Here is a 19484-nt window from a genome sequence, read left to right on the forward strand (position 1 = left end):
GAGTATTGAATTGTTTGGCATAAAGTCTTGGAGAATTCTAAAGAATTACATAACTTAAGTCTCTGGAAGGTAGGATGGTCCCAGAACCCATTCCCAAGTGAGTTATATATATGCTAAGACCTAAAAGATGGCTAAAAGGCAGCTGAAGGAGAAAAGGTATATAGAGCAAAACCCCAGTCTACCCCCTGTGTTTCTCCTTTACTCTCCTACTACTACTGTATTCACAATACTTCTGATACCAGCTATGTGTGAGTTTTCCTCCACCAAGCAATTCACTGATACAACAACTGGGTGTGCTACAATGTGATTCAATTCTGACCCTATCCACTTGGAGATAGCATCAGATCCCACAGTGGAAGGCTCAGTCACACAAATTCTTCCCCCTGCATGTCATGTGCCAATGGCAAGTCCAGCTTGTCACCTGTGATTCTTTCTGACTGATTAGCTTTAAATCAGAGGCTCCCATAACCTCCTTCATGGGTTTGATGAATGTGTTAGAGGGGCTCACAGAAGACAGCAAAACAGTTGCAACCTATGTTTACAAGTTTATTAAAGAATATGATAAAGGATGCACATGAACAACCAGATGAAGAGGGATATACAGGGTAATATCTAGAAGCATCCCAAGTGCAAGAACTTCTGTTCCTGTGAAATTGGAGTGCATTACCTTCCCTAAACATGGATGTAATCACCAACCTGCAAGTTCCCTGACAGCTGTACTTTGGGATTTTTATGGAGACTCCATCATATAAGCATGATCAATCAACTCCATTTCTACTCCTTCTCCCCTCTCTGGAGAATGGAGGATGGGCAGAAAATTCCAAGCTTCCAAGCATAGCTTGTTTCTTGTGGTGACCAGCCTCCACCCAAGAGCCCACCCAGAGTCACCTCAAAAGGACAAAAGATGCTCCTAGTGCTCTTATAATTTAGGAATTTAAAGGGTTTTAGCAACTTTATGCAAAACATGGGAAGCAGAGACCAATATGTGTATTTTTTTATCACCTCACAAAGGGCATCCCAAGTGAATAAAAACTCATCCAAGATGGCATTGTATCTGTGTGTGACTGTAATCCTTTTAATAAGCTAGAACAAAAAGTGTGAATAGGAAAATAAAGTTAAAGAGGTGAATGGAGGTTTTTGTTATTGTCATTATGTAATGAATGTTTAATGTATATCATATTTGGCTAAGTACTTTACAGTACAAACACCAAAAAGTAGACATTATTATCCCTCATTTTATAGCAGAGGAACATGAACTTGAGGTTAAGTAACTAGTGCAAGGTCATACAACCAGTTACATTTAAAAGCACCAGGACTCAGACTAGGCCTTTCAAAATCATTTAAGGATAAATAGACTACATGTGCATTATTACTTATCTCAAGGTCTGCTTTGAAGAAGACTCAAAATTGGTTAGAAAACATAGTACAAATAAACAGTTGTAGAGATGCAAATTTATATAATGTGCTTAACACAGTTTCAAGTGCATTTTAAGACCTTAAAAATCACTGCTATTCTGTTATTATCTTACCTCTTCCTTCTCTTTCTTTTTTATTCCTTCGCTAGAATGCAATCTCACTGCTTTATCTGCATTTTTCCTGTGATGTCTGATACTTAGACCAGTGACTAATAAGTATTTGTTCAACAAATGGACTTATACACATTCTCAAATTTGGGAATATAAAGATATTGAATAGACTCTTATTTTGTCCAAAATTACATTTCTCCTAAGAATTACGTTCCTGTATATTTCCTGACACTTCAAGTTTCCAAGGCATCAATTTTCACTGACATTTTAGCTTTCTTTTAAAGAGGACATTTTACATCATTTGAAGAACTTACTGAAACATTTTCACCATTCTCAAACTCTGTTTTTAATAAGGATTTATATCCTCCCAATCCTCTTCCTTCAAAGTTCTTCTTTCAGATACTCATGTTGCTTTCTTTGTCTTGTCTTCAGGTATAAACAAAGAAAGCACCTAATTCCTAATTAACTGTACCTCCCTGCATCTCTCTTTTGCTTTCGTTTACATTTTGCTATTATCACCATTTAATACTGTATTCTACTTATTTTTGTGCGTAGCTTCTGCCCTCCAATAAGAATTAAAGTTTTTCTAGGGCAAGAACTTCTCTTCCCTCCATCTGTATTTCCCTAATGCCCGTGCTCAGAGAATATTTGTGAAACTGATGAATCTCTCCAGGATAGCAGGGAAAACAGTGGCTCAGAAGCAAGGGGACAGGAGAGGGTATGTTGGAAGCAAGCTTGGTAGAAAAAGGAATGAAAGCTCGTGAATTTTCCAGACTGGAAAGACCATCTGAGGTCAATTTTATGGGGTCAGAGCTTGTCAGATATTGATAAGAGACAAAAATGACCTGGCAGAAGCAAAAGCAAGAAACAAACTTGGAAGATTAGCTGGTAAATATAATGCATTTGGAAGTGTGTCCAAGTGGTGGGTCAGGCTGTCAGAAGCTTAATGAGCAATCAGGAAACACAAACAACGGTCAAGGCAAAGCCAAACTCCAGCAAAGTGGACGTACACAGAGGCCAGAGCTTTAACTGAACTGTTTTAAGGATTTTTTGTTCGTTTGTTTTTGGTTTTGGTTTTTAGTTTCCTGTCATACTTCCATCTTCCTCCAAATACTTTTTGCACAGAAATAGTAAACAACTTGTAACCATAGGAACACAAAGAGCAGTGCTCTTCTACCTACCTGAAAAATGTTCTCCCATTGTGTCTCTAGTAAATTCTTAGTCATTCTCTAAAATCTCCACTTAGCTATTACAGTGCTGTGTTGTCTTCCATGTTTCCAACTATATTTGCAAGGGCACTTTTAGTTGCAAATGACAGAAAACTAATCCAAACTAGTTTGAGCACAAAAGGGACATTTTTGGCTTACATTACTGAAGTGCTAGAGGTAGAGATGACTATAGTCAACACTATTGTAATAATTATGTATGGTGTGGGTGGGTACTGGAAATATTAGGGGGACACTTTGTAAAGGATATGATTATCTAACCACTATGCTGTATACCCGAAACTAATACAAAATAATATTGACCATAAACTATAATTAAAAATACAATTAAAACAAAAGTTTGGAGAAAACATGACTATAAAGAAACAACAAAAGAAGTAAAAGAAATGACTAGTATCAGGATAGAATTAGGAGCAGAAGCAATTCATCAGGGCTCTACCTCATCACGGTGCTTTCTCCATGAGGTAGAACTACAGTGATGGCAAAGAGCACCCTTATTATATCCACCAGCTCATTTTCCATAGGAGAATCTCCCCTCATACCTGTTCCAGAAACAGCTCAAGAAATATGCTACTTGCCCTGGCTTGGATCATGTGCCTACCAGGTTGCCATCAGCTCTGGGGCAGTCCCAGATTAGAGTAGGAAAGGGAAATTAAGAATATCCCCAATGAAAATATAAGGTGTTATTACCAAAAGGAATATGAAGGGATGAAAGGATGATGGGCATTTAGAAACACATGTCAACAAACACTCATGATTAATCAGCAAAAGTGACTGGAGCTTTCTCTTGACTATAGTTCCATCAGACTTCAGTGGATTGAATATGTATGCACAGCTTATCCATCCATGAATCTCTCCAGGAAGAGATCCATCCCCTAATAAAATACAAAGATTCCAAGGTGGGAGGGTAGCAGTACTTGGAAAGGAAATGCGTCTTCCTCATCCTCACCACCATTAACTTCCCCTGACTTCATAGAGCCCAAATGCTAAGCCATGAGAGACAATGTAACAGTAGAAAGCATAAAGATTTGATTTCCACTTAGTTCTCATTAAACAGTCTTTATCTTGATTAATCACTTGTTAAATGTGGATCATAAGACCTACTTGGCAGTTTAAAATGACTTTGCACAGTGCTTGTCACATAGAGCATGTCCAGTACTTCCTTGTGGTCATGTAACAAACTGGGTAAGAAATTGAGACTACCCAGAAGTGATTCCACCTACCTGCCATGTCATCCTATTTGTGGCACTTCATGCTACATATCAGAAAGACATCAAGGATTCCCTTGGCATTCTAGACAAGTTGTTAGGCCCTCACTCGGACAGCATCCCCCCTCAGTGAGAGCCCAGAGAATGTTTTAGAAAATCAGCTGTTTTTCTTCTACTTGCTATTGCAAGCTGGTTCTCAAGCCATCTCCTGTGTTATCTGCACAAGCTAGCTGGGAGAAGTTCCTAAAGAGGCCTGTGCCACCTTCAGCCCCAGTGATTTCTAGGTGACCTTCACTACTCCTTTGAATTCATGGAAAGCAGGGCCTAACCCCCAGAGTGGCATCCTGGGGGAGAAGTTCTCACTTTCCCCAATGTGAAAGGGAGAATCAAACTTACTAGCACATACAATTAAATCAGATGTTGATGCTTTGCTTTCATAACTACCCAGGATAATTTTCTGGTGGGCAAAAATAGAATAGAATAAAATCATATTAGAGTGACAGAGAATATAGAATATCCTACATACATTCATTCTCCTATTTCAAAAATCTAATTTAGGGACTTGATATTTTAAAAATATAAAGTTTGCATATTTTAGTTGAAAGTATTGTCTTTCGTAGAATTGAATGTTATATACGTACTTTGTAAAGCTTAATGTTTGTCAATTTTAAATATATGTTTGTATTTGGTGTTTTCTGTATGAATTTGATATTTTGAATTTTTATTAAGAATATTAATTAATCCTTTCACTGATTTATTCAGTACACCTTTATAGATGGCCTGCTTTATTTTAGACACTAGGACATATTTGACATTTATATGGCCTACTAAACAATTGGAAGTTAATCTCTAATTTAGGAGTAAAATTTCATGTTTAATTTTTTTCTAAAATGGTCTCCCTTCTAAGTAGATTAAACAATGGAATAATATGCATAAAATAAAAAAATTCACTGTTACCCTTGTCTCAGCATACCTGTTAAATCACAGATGTTAGCTTAGTGGAATGTTAGCATACAACACTTAAATTTTTAAAAACTCATAATAAAATTTCATTATGTATTGGTGGTAACATAATATTACTTTATGCAAAAGACAAAGTTTAAGAATGTAATATAAAAATGATATATGCAGGGACTATTTTACTTTTGTTTTCCTTTGGTTTAATCCATTTCTGTACTAACAAAAAAGGAACGCCTCTGAAGTTCCCAAGCACTTTAAATCTTTATCTTTTGTTGTTTCCAAATGAGTTAGGTTTATACTCTTTGTTTTTCTATATCCATTTGTTATTTACCTCAACACATTTTTACTGAAAAATTTGACGTGCTGCTTCATATGAAAATGCTTTCAATAAGGTATTCCTTTGAAAATTATTTTCCCTTGAGTATTATTAGTATTCCTGTTAGCTAAATAAACAAGCAGAGTAAGTAAATAAGGAATGAAACATTATATTTTAATGGGTGAAGCTCATACAAATATAAACAGGGGTATATTATAATAAGTGTTTGACAGTAAGTCACATTTTCTCTGAAAAGTGCTATTTCAGCTGAGTTTTGAAAAGCTGGGATTGTGTCAGCTTGAGCTGAGCTGGGGAAGAATGTTTTAGGCAGGAAGATCAGGTTTCTCAGTTCTGGGTAAGAAAGAGCAAGCTATGTTTAGGAGACAGAAGGGAGGTTATTGTGGTCAAAGGGGTCATGTAGGGTGTTACAGACCTTGCAGAGATGTTTCAAAGTATACTGAATAAGTTGTGAAGACATTGAATTTCTTTAGAAAGCTGAGGAATGACTCAATATAACATAAGTTTAAAAGAGGAAACTGGATGTCTTGTGGATAATAGAGTGTAGATGGGCAAGAATAGTAGAAAGGGAACTAATTATTTGGTGATTGCAGTACTATAAGACAGAAGAGCTTTTACATTATTGTTATTCATTATGTGGTGATATGCCCTTACAAAATGGCATGCCATATGTTCAAATGCTGGAGCTCATATGTAAGATCACTTGAACTTGTGAACCCATGGTGACCCATCTGGGCACTGAAGCAGTGGCAAGCAGCAAGACAAACAACCAACTAACTGATATCTTTTGTTTATTGATGATTATTGGTTTGTATGACATACTGGCCTCATAAATTCGACACAATAGTGTTATATGATTCACTAGTTTTGTGTATTAAATACTGTGGACATTGACTTCTCCCACAACCAGTACTGAGTCAGAATCTGAGTAGATAATACAGTTGACCCTTGAATACTCAAGGGTTAGGGGTGTCAACACCTGTGCAGTCAAAAGTCAGCATATAACTTTTGATTCCCCAAGCACTTAACTACAAATAGCCTGTTCTTGACCAGAAGCCTTACTAATAACATACACAATTGATAAATACATATTGTATATGTTATATGATCATATACTGAATTCTTACAATAAAGTAAACTAGAGAAAATAAAATATTATTGACTTCAAGTCAAGATGGAGGTGTAAGTTAATATAGTTTGCCTCCTGGCACAACCATATCAAAATTACAACTAAACTACAGAACAACCATCACTCAAAACTGTCAGAAATCAAGTTGAATGGAAGTCTGATAACTATAGAACTGAAGAAACCACATCCATCCAGAATGGTAGGAAACTCAGAGATTTGGAGATGCAGAATGGGATGGTCCCACACCCATGTGTAGTGGATAAAACTTCAGGAAGGATATCTAAGGAGTGAGGAGTTCCAGCCCCACACTAGGCCACCCAGCCCCGGATTTCAGTGCCAGGAAAATAAGTCCCCATAACTTCTGGCTGTAAAAACAAATGGGGTTTGAGTCAGTGAAAAGTACTGCTGGAGTCTGAAGCAGTGCCTCTTAAAGAGTCCGCACATGGACTTACCCAGACTCACTCCATCTGAGCTCCAGCACTGGGATAGCAGCTTGAAAAGCACTGGTGGCCTATGGGAAGGAAATGAAGTGTCTGGCATCAAGGTAAAAGCTGGGGGACAGCTTTCTCAAACAAGAAAATTGGGCAGAGGTCATGGTTCCTTTTCTGAATTTTCATCCAATAGAGCCACAGAGCCAATAGGCACTGGCCAATCTAAGATTTCTTCAATCTGGCTCACATGGTTTGCTCCACTTTGGGGAATCCTGAGGCTCTGCCCACATGACCTGTGGCCAGCACAAGTTGTGATCAGTAGCTTTGCCACATGAATGGCTGGTCTCAGCTCAGGGTACACATCTTCCTAAATCCTCTAAAACAAATAGGGACCTGCCTCAATGGGTCCCTAGCCTCTGTAACTCTACTTGGCCGCAGGTCCAGTACTAGCAGCAGCCAGCTTCAGATCACAGTTTGGCTCACCTGGAACCTCTATGCCCAGCACAAGTTAACAGCCATCTGAAAATTGCTTTAAAACTCATAAGAGTGACCCTGGGCAAAACACAGATGGGAGCTAACCTCAGTCTGCAACACCATGGAGATGCTAGAGCCTGCATACCCATTGGACAGCTACAGGCCACATTGGAACACCAGCACCATGCTCCTGCACAGCCAATCCTCCATGGAGGGTGGAGGTTTGTGGACAGCGGTCACAGCCAGTCCTTTCAGTTGACTGGCATGGTTAAATCCCTTCATAGACCTGCCAACCACAACCAAGGCTCAACTATGAGAGGAGGATGTACAAAGCCCACATGGAGAACGCACCTCAAGTACCCTGCTCAGATGATAGGGGAGGATGTGCCACTGGATCCTACAGGGTGCATGCTACATTAGGGCACACTACCAAAATACAAAAGAATAGCAGCTTTACCTAATAAATAGAAACAAACACAAGAAGGCAGCCAAAATTAGGAAACAAAGAAATATGACTCATATGAAAGAAAGATCAAAACTCCAGAAAAACAACTAAACAAAAGGGATGTTAAGAAATCTATCAGATGCAGAGTTCAAAAAACTGCTTATAAGCATGCTTGAGGAACTTAGCAGGAACCTCAACAGCATAACAAAGACCCAGACAGAAATAAAGGGTTCACTAACTAAAATAAAGAACAATTTACAGGAAATCAACAGTAGAGTGGATGAAGTTGAGAATCAAATCAATGATTTGGAACATAAGGAAGCAGAAAACAAGCAATCAGAACAACAAGAAGAAAAAAGAATCCAAAAAACCCAGGACAGTGTAAGCAGCCTCTGGGACAACTTCAAGCTTTCTCATATTTGCATCATAAGGAGAAGAGAAAGAGCAAGAAATTGGAAATCTATCTAAGAAAATAATAAAATAAGACTTCCCTAATTTGGTAAAGGAAATAAACATGCAAGTCCAGGAAGCACAAAGAGTCCAAACATGATGGATGCAAAGAGGTCCACTCCAAGATGCATCATAATTAAAATTCCAAAGGGTACAGATAAAGAGAAAATTAAAAGCAGCAAAAGAAAAGCAGTCAGTTACCTACAGGGGAGGTCTTATAAGACTTTCAGCTGATTTCTCAGCAGAAACTTTGCAGGCTAGAAGGGACTGGCAAGAAATATTCCAAGTGATAAAAAGTGGGGACCTATAGCCAGGATTGCTCTCCCCAGCAAAGGTATCATTTAGAATTGAAGGACAGATAAAGAGCTTCCCAGTCAATGAAATAGAAAAAAATAAAGGAGGTTATTATCTCCAAACCATGATTATATGAAATGTTAAAGGGACTTATTTAAGAAAAAGAAGACAAAACTTTGAGCAATAAAATGGTAATAAACACATACATATCAACAATTGAATGTAAAAACTAACTAAGCAAATGGGAAGAACACAAATAGAATCATGGATACAGAGGGAGTTTTTAACAGTTGCCAGATGAAAGGGGGGTTTGGGGTAGTGTGTGAAGAGGTGAGGGGATCAAGAAATACAAATAGGTAGTCATAGAATAGCCATGGGGATATAAAGTACAGTACAGGAAATGGAATAGCCAAAGAACTTATACTCAGGACCTGTGGATGTGAGCAAAGGGGTGGGGATTGCCTGAGGGAGTGGGAGGTGTTGGGAGGGGAGGGCAAAGTGGGAAAAATTAGGGCAATTATAGCAGCATAATCAATAAATTTAATTTAAAAGGAAATAAAACAAAATGTTATTAGGTAAATATATTTACAGTATTTATTCAAAAATATGTATATAAGAGGGTTCATGCAGCTCAAATCCATGGTGTTCAAGGGTCAACTGTGTATTTTAAAACACCATTAAAATGCTAGAATGCTATTTTTCACTTTTTATGTTAACAAGATCAGTTAAACTACAATTATCTGAGAATCTTGCTTACTTGGAAGTATTATGTCTTTAAAATTGAGCTATTTGCAGGAATGAATAGCCTTTGGAGAATTTTTTTTTAAATTAACGGCTATATTTGGACTAGCTGTCCTAAGGTAATGGCCACTTAAATAATAATGAGATCCATTTTATTATATGTATTCATGATAGTGCCACAGTTATTTATGTCCAGCTTTTATATGTTTTCTAGTTTTTAAATGGCAGATACACTATTTCTTAGGGTAAATGAATGTGCTAATAATTAACCTTCTGCTTTCAATCTTTTTATTTATGTTTCTTTCATACTTTGAAAGTATAGACCAATGCAAATTTTATCACATTTCATAAATTAATTTTTAAGGTAATTTCAGATTTAACAACACATAAATTGCTATTGATTTAGATACATTTCCAGCTAGAAAAAATTTTAGAGCAAGTTTCACATTCCCATAAACATTATAAATATTATTCAAAAAGCTAACATAATTTAAAAAATATTTTTGAAATGACTATGTCTAAAATTTAATGTTTATTTCCTGATTGTATTCAGTAGTTCTTAACCACAATCAAGTAAATTCAATAGTTTTATACTTATTGCTCTACTTTAGATTTTAAAAGCATAGTGCTTTTATTTTACAGATTGTTGCCTTGCGTGAACAAAATGTTCATATACAAAGAAAAATGGCATCAAGTGAGGGATCCACAGAATCAGAAAATCTTGAAGGGATGGAACCTGGCCAGAAAGTTCATGAAAAGGTATGACCCTTATGATAAGATCTTACATGAAAATGTTTACTTGCTATATTACTTTATAAGCATATGAAATATGAAATCTATGTAATAAACATTTTTATTTGTCAAAGTTAATGATTCCTTTTTTATTGCTCTCAATTTGATTCTCTTAAAAATCTGTGTTTATGCATATAGATATTTGAATTTCTCATTACTTACTGTTAATTTGATTCTCATAAAATAATTCAACTATATAACTCATTGAATATATATCACTGTTTAAATGCATCCATATAGAAATAGATATATCGATAATTTATAGCCTGGGCTATTCGAAGTACAAGACCAATAATTTTTATTTATAAGTGGTATTATATAGAATTGTGAAATAATCTGTGATATCACATAAAAATTTTTGATAATTTCATATTTGACTTAGTATTTTCTATTTGTTTGAGAAGGCTTTGGAAATGCTTCTGTTAATGATAAATTACATAAAAGAATATTTAAAGTCATGCTATTTTTGCTTTTGTTTTTTTTTTTTTTGGAAGGGAGTGATTCTCCTTTCACTCGGGCTTAGACCCAGCCAAGGAAACCAGTGGTCTGTTGAGCCCTTCTCTGTGCTGAGCCACCTGTTCAGCATGAGAGGAAGAAGGCTCATTGCTGGTAGGCCTGGAATCTGATAAAGACTACAGAGTCATGTGCATATCCTGTGCAAGAGGCTCAGACGCTCTCCTGGATATTTGCCTTTAACAAGTTTTACCTTCAGGTGGTTGAACTCTTTAATTACCAAGATCACATGAATCAGGTAGATAAATTGGTGTCATAAATGTCAAGAGGTTTTAAAACATAGAGATTAAGAAACCACAAAACAAATAGCACAAGACCTTTTACTAGAAAATAAATTGAGCACTTTCTCTCTTACCCAGTTGAAACAAATGGAGGGGTTTCTTATGTCTCCAAATTCAGGTAAAAAAGCAAAGGAAGCCAAATGAACCAGACTAATTCCTGAGACCACCATCAATTCTGGTGGCTAAGAAGCTAATAGCTCTTTATTTAAGGTTTCATTATTCTAACTTTTATCCATGTATTTTATAGAAATCTTTAAGTATTAAAAACAAAATATAATCTGACCTCTAAATTTCATGAGCTGTATTCAAATCTAAATAAATATTATTTCTTTCAGATAAGTAAACTGACATTAATTCAGTAAATAAACTACCAGCCACTTTAGAATAAGGCATTTGCAGAAGAAACTCAGTGTAGAAAATGAACATGAATTTGTTATTACAGTTCCATTTTATTTTATGAACATTATATTTATTTCTTTTACATTTATTTTATTTATATTATATTTATTTCATTTCATTTCATTTTATTACCATTTTATTTTCACTATAGAATCACATTCATTTGGTATGAAATGGACTTTACAGTCATCCTGTCTTTTTTGTTAGAAGTCTACAAAATATTGTTTTCTACAACAATGTCATATTTATGCTCATCCAGACTATACTTAAAGAAATATGGCTTTCAAAGGCATAAAAATTTCAGATCTTATTTATTTTCTAAAAAATCTACTTGATACAAAAGAATTCTTCTAATACTTCTGGGAAGGACAAGTACTCATACAAATTTTTTTTCAAATATTGTTTCTTTAAAATAAATCCTAAATATCCAGACATTGTAGAATGTAAGAATTCATGTCAGATTAATTTTCAGAAGCTGTTTACAGAATTAGGACAAGGGACCTGTGTATAATTGATATTTGTGTCCTTCCGACTTCACAGAGAGTTGGTGGCCTAAAATACTTGTCTTTAACTCACTTTCTTTGCCTCCCATTTCTTGGTGAAGGCATTCCAGCCAGAGTTGAAGAACAATCATAACATTGTTATCTTACTCACCCTTTTTTTTAGGGATACAACTACAGATTTTTAAATATTGATAGAATATTTAAAAGAAAAGAATATTGATATTCTTTTTTCAACTTTCCATAATTATAGGAAGAATGATTTCCAAATGCTTTGGAATAATGATATGCTAATATTGTTTAATACATTATGCTCCTATCCTAAAACTGAACCTAAAATATACCATGCATATATATAGATATTTATATATTTTAAATTTAAAAGAAAGTAAATTGTGTTTCATCTCATATTACACCTGAGATGATTCACAAAAGTACTTCAAAAGATTTATTTATAACACAACTCTTTACCTGACATTTTTCCAGGTTTATTGTGATATAATTTACATAGAAAATTGTGTAAATTTAAGAAGTACAATGTAACAATTGGGTGCATGGATAAATTATAAAATGACTACCACAGTAAGATTAATTAACACACTCATCACCTCACATAATTCTCATTTGTGTGGGGAAGGCTGTAAGGACATTAAAGATCTACTCTCAGCAATTCTCAAACATCCGACATGTTCTTTTTAACTATGATCACAATGATTAGACGCCCCCAGAGCTATTTCATCTCCCGACTGCTGCCATTTCCTGATTAAATACGAAATAGCATTCTAATTAGCACTTTATCATATCCTTATGTAAATATTCCCCAAATACACACATATAACATTATAAAACATATTTTCAAAATCATCCCGATAACAGGATTATTTAAAGTATATCAAATATAACAAGTATCACTGAATTGTAATTTAAATCTTAACACTTCGATTTTATTGAGAACTGCTTAAAAGCTATATTCAAACAGAGAAAAACAGCACATTATTTTGGGGAGTGTCTATGCGATGGAAGTTACCAGCGTAGGATGACTGTCCTATTAGTGTGTAAATTGCAAAGTGGTTGCTGGAGGGAAAAACACCACACTATAGTTAGGTGCTATGGAGCTGTCAGAAAGTGATTCGTGAACCCCAGTCACGTAGATTACCCTTTGTTTACGGCAGTCAAGTCACTTAAATTACATAGTCTGGGTGGGTTATTAGCCACCAGGAGATGTTTTATATCAGTGGCTTGAGAACTCTGCTGACAAAATAGTTGACAAAAATAGTCTCATAAAAGCACACTCTAAAACAGGCCTTTTTACTCATAGAAAAGTTGCATAATTATTACCATTTTAAAAACAAAACATGAAAAAATATAAGCTGAACTGAATCAAGTTTAAATGTTTCTGTATGCCATAAATTGAATCCGTTGTTCTAGAAAAGCATAAATATTCCTAGGTTAATAAAAATTTTCAGAATCCAAAATTTTATGTCATTAAGAATTCAGAACTGAGCTCAATAACTTTGTGTTACTTTCTAGAAGATAGTTCATTTCTAATTTTTTTCAATAAATATGCTACTCCAGTAAAAGAGATAATAATGCTCTTGACTTGTATATTATGCACTTCCAATTATTTTTTCCAGCTGTAAATGTTTACTAAGTGATGTGAATAAATATAATGTTAAACAGTGGTGGAGACTCAGAAGACATAGTCCCTGTAATAAATGCACTAGAAAACTGGAGTGAGAAATAAACATGGCCAAATTAATAATTGCAAAAAATGATAAAGTGGAGTCAAAATGATACTAGAGATTAAAGAAGAGATAAATTATTTCTGATTGGTAGCGTCAGAGAGGCAGTGTGGAATAATGACTTGTTTGAAGTCAGTGGACCTTTATGCAAATTCTATTTCTCCTGATTATTAGCAGTGCATGACCTTGGGCTTCAACCTCCCTGAACATCAGTTACAGGGAAATACTCCTATCTTACAGCTTTGTTACAAGGAATAGAAGCACTGACTATGCATGAGAAAAATCTTGGCACATTGATTACGAGTATTAAATAGTGTGGTTATAATATTTCTTAATATGGGCTTTCATGTTTATCATTTTAAAATAAATATTTAGTGATGATCTTCTTAAGGTGCCAGGAAATAGGTCCTGTTCTAGGTTAGGTCAGAGTAATGAACAAGACAGATGAGGGCACTGGCGATAAACTGGTCCACATAAATGAGTAAAGGGGGCCAAAAGGCAAGTATATATCTCAAAAAAATCTACTGTAAAGCTATTGAGTAAGAGTGTTTTGGAAAGTGTCTGGTTACACTGGTTACTCAAAAGTCAATGTCTGGATACAGGATTTCAGTATGGGTTGCTGAGAAAGTTCTGGAGATGGCCAATGGTGGTAGATGGACCATAATGTGAATATATTTAATTCCATCAAACTGTACAATTAAAATGTTTAAAATACTACATTTTATGTTACATATATTTTATGACAATCAATAAAGTCAATGACTTGGATTACTTGAAAAAAGAAAGAAAGAAAAATTATATTTAAAAGGAGTGGATGTGATCAAGAGTAGTGCAAGGCAGGTGGGAGAACAATTGATAGACATGGCAAGGGAGGGCCTTCTTTAGGAGTCGGGGTTTGACCTGGGACCTAAAAGGATACAAGAAGTCAACCACATAGAACAGCTTAGAGTTTCTGAGGCAAAGGAAACACTAAGTGTACCAAGGTGCACCAAGGATAGGAAAGAGCTTCTTTGGTACATTGCCTGGAAGGAAAGGTGACAAGGAAACTGAAGCCTAGTGGCCAAAGGAGAGAGCAGCAGGGGACAGGACCCAACTATGAGAGGGGCCAGATTGTTTACAGTTGTGTAGGCTATGGTGAGAGTCCGATTTTATCCCCAGAGCAGTGGGAAGATGTAGTAAGTAGTGTTTTAAACATGGAAGCACCTTGATTAGATACTTTTTAAACAATCATTTGCATTACAGTTAGTGGATTAGTCATTTTTTTCACATATCAGAATTTCAAAGTATGTAGAAATTTTTCTTTTAATTTTATAGGTAATGAAATTGAGACTTAAGAAGATTAAATGACTTATTTTATCAAAGCAGGACCAGAACCCTTGTCTTTTAACCTCCAGAAAAGAGAATATTTTGTGTTGATATTCCTTCATGCCAGTTGATTTCTCTAGGTGTTTTGGTGATATTTAAAAATCCATGCTAACAGAAAATGATTTTTTCTAATCATTTATTCTTTCATACTTATACATGTGTTTCCTAGAGTTGATTATTTTATTATATTCCAGAGTATGTTTTTTAAGAAAATTCTTTAAGTGGTAGCTCATCATGGTTCTAATTTGTATCATTGCTAGTGATGCTGAGCATCCTTTCATATGTCTCTGGGCCCTCTGTACATCCTCTTTGGAGAAGTGTCTGTTTAAGTCCTTTGCCTGTTCTTTAATTTTTTCCCCACAAATTCCTATAGTTAATTTTTATTCTGAGCCAATTCTCCAAGTCAGTGTCATTCAAAATTGTTGATCACTATGAATATGGCTCCTGAACCTGGGCGTGAAGGGCCTGTGTTCTGAGCCCACAATTTATGAAGTCTTGCGTAAGTCCTGTGTGCTTCTCTCTACCAGGTGAGGAGTTCATGGGATCAAAGAAAATTACACACCCATGACTGACACCACCACCCTTTCTTACAAGCCAGGTATCTGAAAGCCAAGGCTTTCTGACCAGACAGACCTTAGCTGGTCTCCAGGGCTTTTACAGGCTTATGTAATAAAATTATGTTAGCTATACACTTAAATGTTTGACTTAAGAATATATCACAGTTGCATTTTTAAAAACACTAATAATATCATTAATTAAAGACACTATTCTTTTAAAGACCTCTGTGAAGTTCTAGCATAAGCTATTGTCCATAGGGATGCCTCCAGTGTATTAACCACATTTGTATGCTTTCCTTACCACATGTCAACTACTGCCAACAACTGTTCTTATAAAAATTCTGTCTTTGTCAAGTGTAGTTTATTTTATGCATTATTGATTAAGCCCATGCCTTCTGTGTTTCAGAGATAGTTATCATTTGAATTTATTTACATCTGAATAGCGCTAACGATATTTTGTTCTATACATTGATCTTATATATATATATATATATAGTGATCTAATTTCTCATAACAAAGTATATACCTCTCTTTTATTTTTTTAGTTAATTTATTTTTAGAGAGGGAAGGGAGGGAGAAAGAGAGAGAGAAACATCAATGTGGGGTTGCTGGGGGCCGTGGCCTGCAACCCAGGCATGTACCCTGACTGGGAATCGAACTTGCAACACTTTGGTTCGCAGCTCACAATCAATCCACTGAGCTATGCCAGCCAGGGCGCCCTCTCTTTAATTCTTTAATTCAACTTCCAAGCAATGAAACTAAATAAGAAAGTGAGATCTATGAATTTTCTGTATAGGGGTTGGTATACCTCCGGGAAAGAGAAGATACTAGTATAGACCTAGATAGACATAGCTGAAGTGTCCCGAACACCTGTGGCTAGAGAAGGGCTCAGAAAAGACAAGATTAAGCTGTTCCATGGTTCATCCCTATGTACCTGAAGTTATCTCATATCAATTTTATAGGAGCCAAAAACCTCATTTAACAAAGGGGCTATACACCAATAAGAACAAGATAAATAACTGGTAGAAATTCCTTTACAATTTTTCAAAGTGTTTTTATGTAAGATATTTTAGTTGATCCCTATAATAACCCCATGAGGTTTGTAAAGCAGATACCTGACTGAAAGGCATCTAGCTCATGAACAGCAGGGACAGAGATAAATAGTGTAACAAGTATACACATATTAAAAGTGAATACGGGTAGCCCTGGCTGGTGTGGCTCAGTCAGTAGATTGAGCATCGGCCTGCGCACCAAAGGGCTGCCAGTTTGACATCCAGTCAGGGTACATGTCTGGGTTGTGGGCCAGGTCCCCAGTAGGGGGCATGCAAGAGGCATCCACACATTGACATTTCTCTCCCTCTCTTTCTTCCTCCCTTTGCTTCTGTCTAAAAATGAATAAATACGTCTTTTTTAAAAAGTGAATACGGTATAAAAAGAGCAACATATAAACTGCCTTATTTTGTGGATTTCAAAATATAAGAGTATTTACTTTAAGAAAAGTCTTAAATATGCCTATGTGTCTTAGAGGATGAAAAAGCTTATTAGACTAGGCATGAGATTTAAAATTTTTCAAAAATAAAACTTAGACAAAGCAAGCTTTGTTACACCTGTGTTGATGTCTTCAGCAGTCATCTAGTAAAGTATACCAAGTAAAGTAAAATTCCGCAATTTTAATTGAATTTACTGGGGCGACATTGATTAATACAATTATATAGGTTTCAGGTACACAACTCCACAACACATCATCTGTACATTGTACTGTGTGTTTGCCACTCCAAGTCAAGTTTTCTTTCATCACCATTTAACTACTGCATTCTTCTTTTTAAAATCAATTTCATCTTTTTTCAATTAAAAAATTCATCATTTTTTTCTTTTTCTTTTCTATTTGTAACATACAAAATTATTTCAACCTAAAAAAATTCTCTTTTGACCCTACTCTATGTTCTATTCCTCTTTGCATTAATGTTCTTCAAAAAGGGTTGTCTACTTACTGTCTCCAATCACTTTCTTTGCATTCTTTTTTAAACCAATTCCAGTTAGGTCTTTGTCCCACTACAACACAGAAACTGCTCCTGTCACCATCATCATACATGTATACTGCTAAGTACAATGGGCGATCTTCAGTCCCTGTTGAATTGATGTCTGAGTGGTATCTGATACAGTTGATCATTGTTTCCTATTTGGTTCACTTTCCCCCCACTTACATTACAGTAAATCACACTCCTTTTCTCTTACTTTACCAGTAGTTCTGTCTCAGTCTCCTTTCTTGAATCATATTCTTCTTCCTGACTTCTTTTTTAAAAAAGATTTTATTATTTATTTTTTGGAGAGAGGGGAGAGGAGAGGGGGAGAGAAACATCAAAGGGTGGTTGCCTCTCCCATGCCCCCTATTATAAGATACATTCATTTTTTTTAAAGTGGTAGGTTTTATTGGGGATGAAAGTTAATCACTGGATCACTAGGAGTGAAATATTGATTTTTGTATTTTAACTATGTCCATGTTTCTCTGACAAAAAATAAACTAAAAAAAGAAAACTAGAAAAACAAAACATCCTTGTCCTTGATTCATATATATTATTCTTATGTCTATACTGATAATTTTTACAATGAACCCACTTCTGACTATTTAACATGAATATCAGAGGATCCAAGGGACCCATTAAGAGTAAACCTGATAGAATTCTCTTGGGGCCTTTCTTTCTCTGCTTGAATTATCAAAACAACAGTGATAACAACAAGAAAAACCCAAAGTTCAATCAGGCCAAAGGACCAGTTCTTCTTTTAACCATTTTGTGAAAGAACTGGGAAATGTGATAAGGCGAAAGGTAGGCAACCACTTTTAAACTGCTATTGCTTCTCTTGTGTCTTCAGAGTATCATTTGTTAGCGGGCTCCTCAAAATCAGACGCCCTCCACGTGTCATTGTAGTGACCCATTGATGTGCAGGCTAAATAAACCCATGCCATACAACCACTGACCTGGTTTCAAGTTCCACCAGCAGAAATGTCATCCCCTATCAGAGTGGTTCCTCAGGGAGGACTTCCCCTTCTCCAGGATATGCTAGTGTGAGGCTAAGTTTCACAGTTAGGTTCCCCAACTCATCAAGATGACTAATCTGGGAAGGTCTTCCAGACTTTGTGCTGGAACCACGAAAGCCAGGTATTGAACATAAGCCTCAGTCCATAGTCCTACTTTCCTCATGGTAAGTTCTATTTGTGAACTTAAATGTATCAGTCTGTAGGAGAATTAGGAATAACATTGAACTTCAGAATCTAATGGAGACCAGTCTTGTTTTTCCTCACTCCCCTGAGGTTTCCTTGCAATTAAGCAAATTGCCCTCCACAGTGCAAGAGACATTTGTCAGGTTCCATGAAATAGTCTTCCTGTGGAACAAGAGTGCTTACTTATCTTACATTTACAAACCGAAAAGAACTGTTTAGTGATTATTTCAGGAAGAAAGAAGATCCTCTTCAGTGTTACTTTTCATTTTATAGCTAAACAAAGAAACATTTTTAATTATATTTTACTGATTATGCTATTGCAGTTGTCCCAATTTTTCCCCCTTTGCCTCCCTTCACCCAGCACCCCCCATTTCCTGAGGAAGTTCCCACACCACTGTTCCTGTCCATGGATCATACACATATTCTTTGGCTACTTCATTTCTTATATTGTACTTTACTTCCCCATGGCTACTCTGCAACTACCTATTTGTACTTCTTAATCCCTTCACCTCTTTACCCATTCCCCTGAACACCCCTCCCATCTGGCAACCATCAAACACTCAGCACATCCATGACTCTGTCTCTGCTCTTCCTGTTTCCTTAGTTTGTTTTTTTACATTCAATTGTTGATATGCATTTATTGCCATCTTATGGTTTTTAGTTTAGATCTTCTTTTTTTTTAAATAAGTCCCTTTAGAATTTCATATAATAATGGTTTGGAGATGATGAACTCCTTTAGCTTTTTTCTTGTCTGGGAAGCTCTTTATCTGTCCTTCAATTCTAAATGATACCTTTGCTGGGGAGAGCAATCCTGGCTATAGGTCCCCACTTTTCATCACTTGGAATATTTCTTGCCAGTCCCTTCTAGCCTGCAAAGTTTCTGCTGAGAAATTGGCT

At 35.8% G+C, this 19484-nt stretch overlaps 1 protein-coding gene across 19 annotated transcripts in view; it reads left to right on the plus strand.

Moving 5' to 3' along the window:
* PPFIA2 (PTPRF interacting protein alpha 2) overlaps positions 1-19484 on the plus strand; it is a 461362-nt gene that overhangs the window by 307750 nt on the left and 134128 nt on the right. For all 19 annotated transcript variants that reach the window (XM_028532610.2, XM_036018625.1, XM_036018632.1 and 16 more), the window contains one exon: positions 9861-9977. In XM_028532610.2, the coding sequence (XP_028388411.1) occupies positions 9861-9977 (117 nt within the window). The remainder of the gene's footprint in view (positions 1-9860; positions 9978-19484) is intronic.

This window comes from Phyllostomus discolor, chromosome 2, assembly GCF_004126475.2.
Source record: "Phyllostomus discolor isolate MPI-MPIP mPhyDis1 chromosome 2, mPhyDis1.pri.v3, whole genome shotgun sequence".
In the NCBI taxonomy this organism is placed as follows: Eukaryota; Metazoa; Chordata; class Mammalia; order Chiroptera; family Phyllostomidae; genus Phyllostomus; species Phyllostomus discolor.